We start from the raw sequence: 7,656 nt of genomic DNA on the forward strand, positions 1-7,656 counted from the left end.
AGTAAAGATTAAGAAAGAAAGAAAGAAAGAAGAGTGTACACATAAAGATAGTAAAAAAATATCTGTATGTAATTAAGTTCAATTACATCTCTATATATTATTTTAAATATATTAAATTAATTATGGCATGGCATATACATCTTTTCGAATTATAAGAAAAAAAAAGGTTTTAAGTGCCTTTTTATTTCAGTACAAGTATCGATTTATTCGATTCAACACTTGAATCGACGACGGCCTGCCCCAAGGAATTAAAAAGTATTTAAACTACATAAAGGCAGCCCTAGCTGTTGTTACTTGTTTGGGTGTGTTCAATCTCAACTGACAACTTCACAGTTCACTCACTTGTTATATTTGTTCGTTTAAAATTAAATATTATATTACTACGTTCGATTTTCATTGTTAAACATTAATTACGTAGATATCTATAAAAAAAAACAATATACAGTGAATAAAAAATGAATATTAAGTCAATTATTTTATTTTTTTTATACACTGCTCCTACAGGTAAGTTAAAATATACCTAATTTGAAGTTTTTGAAATTTGTTTAATATAAAACTTAAATAAAAACTAACGCTTCTACTGGCATCATTACAGTTTTCTGCGTAAGATGCTATCAATGTGCGTCGTCGCAAAATTTAATAGAAGATACATGTGGGGCTTACAAAAGATTCGATACAAATAGTCACATTGCAGTAGAGTGTGGCAGCGATGAATCTCATATACCTGGATCATTTTGTGTGAAGCTTACTCAACAAGGACCCAAAGGATTTATATGTAAGTTTACCTTTTATAATATATGTCTCAGTAAAAAGAGGGAATGTTAGAAAATTATTTCACTGCTCTATTTTTATGCAAATTAGAGTATATACATGTAGGTCTCCTGATAATTTTTTCGACACTGACTAACACAAGATGAATTATAAATCATTTTTGGTTGAGATTCAGGTAGTCGGGTATTCTGGACCTGATTTTAAAGGCATTGTAAGCCAATGTTAAAATTACATGGTGATCACCTATGCAACACATATTGTACTATAAATATCATATATGCAAATATCTTAAGCTGTAAGGCTAAATAAAATAATTGAACAAAACATATTTTTTCTTAAATTGGAATTTGATTGTCTCGTCAAAATAATATGTTATAACATAAGATTATGTAAAACTTATGTCTTTATTATTCTGGATACTCCGTGTCTTAAACAAGATAATGGGTCAAAGCATGGGGACGGCTCAAAGAGAACTTCTGTATCAGTAGTGCTCTACAGAGAATGAGATGGCTTTGAAGATATCATTAAAATAATTAAATTATGAAACATTAGTTTGTTTAATATGTAAAACTCAATATAATTTGTACCATTTCAATTTCCTATGTAAGATGTTATTAAAGTGCATGTCTTATGTCATGTACATTGTCGCTTTGTAATCAATATTCAATATAGCTTCCTTCCTATTTTCATTAATGGTCACACCACCGCATAACACAATATACTTACCTTTTATTCACATTTACTTTCTAAATGAATATGCATGGCAATACTCTTTATAAATTCAATAATGTTTTAAATTCCTAAGCTTACATTGTATGTTATAAATAATAATTTCATGATTGTTTATTTTTAACTTCTAGGGGATGGTCGCTGGCGTCAAGTGATCAGACGCTGTGCATCGGTCTCAGAGACAGGAGTAACCGGTGTTTGTAATTGGGGGGTCTATGAAAATGGTGTTTACTGGGAAGAGTGCTACTGTTCATCTGATGAGTGTAATGGGGCCTCATCTATTTATATACCCATAGCTTTATTATTAAGTGCTATTGTCACAATTATACTGACATAATATATTTTAGATCTAATTTTAAATAAGCAATATATATTTATCTGTATAACGAAATCTTGACCATAATGGTCATGGTATTGAATTATTTTATGATTGGTATTATGAAACTGATGAAGAACCGGAATATTATACAGCACTATGTAAATTGTAAACAATGTTTAGGTATTTGTAACAAATGCTATATACAATGTTGGTAACCATAGTCATTTTTCCTAATTTACATATTTAAATTTGAATCTCATTTTACTATAAATAGAAGAGAGAGAAGAGAGAAATTTATGACAGTGTTATCTGTTATGGAACACCAGTTTTAGTTTTGCTTTCAAAATAAACTAAAGTATCTTTGATTGATATTTTTTATAATTTTTATACTTTAAAATTTTTTGTATGTTTTCCGATACATATATTTAAGTTACATTGACCTTTGTTCGTAATAGTTGTGATTTTTTTATAATGTGAAAGCACTAAACACTGTTTGAATGTCGACAAAATACAGAAGATAACCAGTTTTTTTATAGAATATGTGCTTGTTAATGATAAGAGTTAAGAAAATTTTTATATGACACAAGTGCCTAAGTAATTTTAAAATATACTTAAGTAAACTCCGTCCAATATGTGATACGTTTTTCTATAGATTTCACATTAGATTTTATACTACTGTAATTAATGTAAATAGAATACATAAAAGGGAGATGCATGACTGGCATCTTTTTTTGAAAGTTCCACAAATTGTGCAATGTTAAAAGTGACCCTTTAAATGTCACACTGTCCCCTATTTTAACGAGCCCACCAATTTGAATACATTCGTAGTTTGATAGTTTTAATTTTACATCCAACGTACATGATGGTTTCCACATAATGTTTTCATTCACCATCAAGCTGAATAATAAACATAAATTAAGCATATGATAATGAATATATCAGTTATCATGAAAATATTGTTTAACATTTATTAAATAATGTTGAATCCCATTGTGTTCTAATTTGAGAACTAGCGAACTATGTGAATGTGTGAGTGTGTGAATTTAAAGTAATTTATAGGATTTATTTCAAAGCGATCTTTGTATTTTATTATATTTGTAACCTTATGGTAGTATTGTTAACTATGTTACATTTATGTTAATTAACATTCCACTTAATACAGTATTTCTAACGAATTAATTTGTAAGAAATGTTTGATTTAAATGAATATTTTTACTTGTAAAATATGTTCATCGGAAAATAGTATTAATACATTTTTACAAATATTTAAATGGAGGGTCATATTGACATCACACGGAGATACTTAATAAAGACATTAAAAAAACTATTTTTTATTAAAAAGTATTAATCCAGAATTGTTTTTAATCGTTGGCAGAAGGTAAGTCTGTGATGATGGCGAGGTAATGCACAAATATAAAGGGTCTGGTCGTACCGATTGCTGATTATTGAGTGAAGTAAATTTGATAAAATTGTCTATAGGACCATATATCAAATATCTTTAATTGCATTATATTAGTAGTTACAATATAAAAGTAAGCCAGACGACTATATGTCGGATATCTCTGTAGTATTTAATACCCATGTATATAGTGAATTAAAAGACACGAAATTGAAGAAATTTAATACATAAAGAAGTAATTTTGAACAGGTTTTTATTTATAAACTCAATATCAAAACGAATATTGTTTGGTCACTATCATGTACAAGTCGTATCTAGAGGTCTAGAAGCCCTGGAACAACAATTGCGTGAACTTCTTAGGCAACAAAGGAATGGAGACCCCTAATTATAAATTTGACAAATTAATTTCAAAAGTCGGTCAGTCAAGTAGGTCAGTCACTTATTTATTTTAATTTTTTTTTTTTTTTCAAAAATTCCATATCTATGCCATTAAAATTGTTAACACGACGAAATTTTGTTTTTTTAGAATCTCTATTATAGGGACTTCTTCCTCTTTTGAAGGCCCTGCCCTAAATTCGGTGCTGAACATTTATGGTTCTCATGGACTCGAACTAAAATGAATCTGTTTTTTTTTTGTGTCGTAAGTTCTTAAGCCATTAATCCATTCATCGTGGAAGCTTAGATTTCCGCATCGAAGGAGTTCAGGGATTATAATATCAAACTGACAATAAATAAATAAACATTTTTGTGTTTGTATACCTAATCAATTTCCTTGCTTTGTACAAGTCTGGTTGGGTACCATCAAATATTCTACCGCCAAACATCACACAAGTATTGTTGTGTTCCGGTTTGAAGGGTGAGCGAGCCAATGTAACTAAAGGGACATAAATAATCTTAGTTCACAAGGCTGGTGGCGCATTGGTGATATGGTGAATGATTAATATTTTTACAGTGCCAACGTCTATAACCAGTGGTGATCACTTACGATCAGATGGCGAGTTTATCAGACCACATACCAAAGATTGTAATAAATATATATGTACCTACTTATATACATTACTGATATTAAATAATAAGCACCCCAAATCTAGCTTTTTTATTAAAAAAATACCAAAATCTCTCTCGTTGTTCCACGAAACGTTATAATATTAAATAAATAATTTGTTTTTGATTGAAAATTGTCCGTGAGGGCGAACTTAAAAGCTAAGATTGACTCGATACTTTATTATCAGTAGGCTTCGAATTACGGATAGTACCTATAGTAAATGTAGGTACTTATATGATAACAAAAAAAGTACAGTATAAAGTAAATAACCGAGGATTAATCTTTTTTTTTTTTATGGCATTGGTTGGCGGACGAGCATATGGGCCACCTGATGGTAAGTGGTCACCACCGCCCATAGACAAAGGCGCTGTAAGAAAATTAACCATTCCTTACATCACCTATGCGCCACCAACCTTGGGAACTAAGATGTTATGTCCCTTGTGCCTGTGATTACACTGGCTCACTCACCCTTCTAACCGGAACACAACAATACAGTGTACTGTTATTTGGCGGTAGAATATCTGATGAGTGGGTGGTACCTACCCAGACGGGCTTGCACAAGGCCCTACCACCAAGTGAATCAAATGCAAATCCATAATTCAACTCGGTTTACACACTAAATACAAGTTAAGAAATTAAATCTAGGTGCAATATAGGAGCAAAAAAAGTTATCAAATTATATTAAAAAACACTAGCAAATTTATCTAAATAATATTTTGATTTTGGTTAAAAAATATTTGTTATATGTTCTTTAGAAATAAATGGGTAAATTTACATATTAAAACTTGAAATTGTAGGTATATATAGCCTATTCCAATGGAAGTAGGAAAAAGATAAACAAACCTAAAAAAATCTTCGAAAATTTACGTACTTATTCCATGCGCTTTGCTAATAATTCAGCTATATTGTGCACTACTATGAGTTTATGATTAATATATCTTTATTTATTTTTTTACACTTTACACTAAATTACTTATTTCCAGTTAAAAGTGTAAAAAATATTTTACTTCAAAAATTCCGATAACAGTTTCGTCGACATTCAAAACGACATTTATTTCGCAAATCCATAGTGATTAGTTAAATCAAGCTCTCGACCAATGATGTCAAATGTTGTTTATTTGGCTTTTTTCCTCTTATGGTTGGAACATTATGTATCATTACATCATATCTTATGTTTGGACATTTTTAATAAAATGTAACTGAATTCATAAAAACTTTCTCGTCGGTGTAGTGTCTACAGTCCCGATATCCTAGGTTCAAACCCCACGTCAGACCAATAAAAGTTATTGGGTTTTTCTGTTGAAAGTTTGTTTCTTCAGTAGTCAGCCCGGAGTCTAGGAGTTAAAGGTTTAGACACATACACACATACGGATAGTCTCCCTTGAGATTGGTCACCGTGATCGAAATCGGTCAGGACCACATCAACATCATCATAATGATGAGCACAAAAACTATAATAATTTCCATTATTCCACCAGCCCGCATTGGAGCAGCGTGGTGGAATATGCTCCAAACCTTCTCCTCAAAAGGGAGAGGAGGCCTTAGTCCAACAGTGGGAAATTTACAGGGTGCGAATGTAACATAATATATACACCAATATATCGTTTTTATATTAAGAAACGTAGAAAGAAGAAATGTTTTCCGTTAATGCCCGATGTCTATTGAGACATGTATTTGTTAATTTTAAAGCTAATAAATTAAATAAGATGCCGTAAGTTTTGCTAGTTCGCAACCGTTTTTTTAGAACTACATTCTATAATTACCTTCCTGAATTGGTGATTTTATGAAGTCTACATTGGATAGAAAAAACAGATATCCTTTATTATAATGTCTACAAATAATTGCGAGAATCATCTAGAATGTGCAAGGTGATTTATTTGAGTAATTAGGCACGCAGACTCCCATTGTAATTATCACTTGTTGTCGGTACTCTTAAATTAGTATTTTTGCACGTGATTTTTATTTATAAAAAGTACTGATCCCAACACTACGCTGAAACGTGAAATTTTATAATTATTACTGACTATCATTATTGACATCTTAATCTTGTTTGGCTACATTTTACACTATTTACTAATTACTACAAAATCTTTCGGCATTGAACGTACTCTAAGATAGCCTTCTGGCTGTAGAATTATATTTATACTATTTAATCAAAAACAATTAGATTTATACATATTACTACTTTTTACTAATATGATATATTCCTTCCTAGCAAAACGGTGTCTTTGATGAATACTTACTCTATGTACTGCCCCGAGAAGGTAAATAACGAAAAAATGTAGTGATGTGAAGCGCTAAACTTCAGACTGAGCAGAATTAACAAGCATCGTCGGCGTCTACTGCCCCGCCTAGACCACAACTAGTTGAGTTACAAGTCAGATAAAAACTACTTATGTTTCTTCTAACAAATTATCGATAAGAAAGATTTTAGCCTCAATGTCTTAAGCATCCAAGAGGCAGCGCCGATTGTGACATAGAGTGAAAGGATCAGTTTTTCTAGACATAAATCGCTAAGCGCTAAAGAAAATTACAAGCGATAAAGAAAATGTTGTGGAAACCTTTTGAGAATCACAGAGCTATGTGGAGGGAATCGCAGTGGTCAGAATTTTATGAACTTATTTTCATTTTGATTGCAGTTTACTCGGAATCCGAAAAATACTAAATATATAATATTTTGCTACAACGTGCAGAAAAATATATTTATTGTAAACATGCTTTTGTCTTTGGGTTAAGACTTGCTTTATACCCATACCTATAGATGTAACTTTTTTCTAATAATTCAAACATTCTATTATTATTATTCACAGTCTATCTGTGACAATGCAACAAGTAGTTTATTTTGGTACATAATAAATTGACTGTTTAAACAGACTTGAAATAATTATTTGAGATTTATTTGTAGAAGTCAATAGTAAGAAAATTTCATTTTTTAATTGAGTGTATTTGTAATTTTATTTTTGGTATTACCGGTTTTAAGTTAAATAAAAATTACCACGATTTAAAAAATAAAGTTCAACAATATTCTAATATTCTTTTTCATTATCATATCTGTTAAAAAACAATAAAGAAATAAAATCAATGATATAAAAATATCCTGTTTTTTTATCAAAAATCCTTAGAGATAGTAGAATTATCGTTTGCCGTTGAGCTTTTCCAATGGTACCGCGTTATCGTTACACATCGGGAAAACTCGTCATCTTTCGCACAATTAAAGTAAATGCTGAGCGTAACCTCGTTGACCCTCTCTGACTCACGTGCTTACGCATCGCACCGAGTGAGTGAGATAGAACTCAGTCGTTGCTTATAGGGTCTGTTTTCACGCTGATTCCCGGTCGAGGCTTGATATTTTCCCGTAGGCTTCACGTCTCAGTCGCCTGAAATCAGCGGACG

At 31.0% G+C, this 7,656-nt stretch overlaps 1 protein-coding gene across 1 annotated transcript; it reads left to right on the top strand.

The window, feature by feature from the left end:
• The first annotated feature begins 314 nt into the window (after nt 1–314).
• Nucleotides 315–2,129, top strand: LOC125069759. The gene is made up of 3 exons (XM_047679328.1): nt 315–504; nt 596–775; nt 1,632–2,129. Exons 1-3 carry the CDS (start codon nt 456–458, stop codon nt 1,835–1,837), a joined length of 435 nt encoding a protein of 144 aa, XP_047535284.1. The 5' UTR covers nt 315–455; the 3' UTR covers nt 1,838–2,129.
• The last annotated feature ends 5,527 nt before the right edge of the window (nt 2,130–7,656 follow it).

This window comes from Vanessa atalanta, chromosome 16, assembly GCF_905147765.1.
Source record: "Vanessa atalanta chromosome 16, ilVanAtal1.2, whole genome shotgun sequence".
NCBI lineage: Eukaryota > Metazoa > Arthropoda > Insecta > Lepidoptera > Nymphalidae > Vanessa > Vanessa atalanta.

Bases quoted from the DNA above. Each gene is read 5' to 3' on its own strand.
- LOC125069759 (XM_047679328.1), top strand. From the start codon at position 456: ATGAATATTAAGTCAATTATTTTATTTTTTTTATACACTGCTCCTACA. The intron at 505-595 runs GTAAGTTAAAAT...GCATCATTACAG, and splicing joins TTTATACACTGCTCCTACAG to TTTTCTGCGTAAGATGCTAT. The intron at 776-1,631 runs GTAAGTTTACCT...TTTAACTTCTAG, and splicing joins AGGACCCAAAGGATTTATAT to GGGATGGTCGCTGGCGTCAA.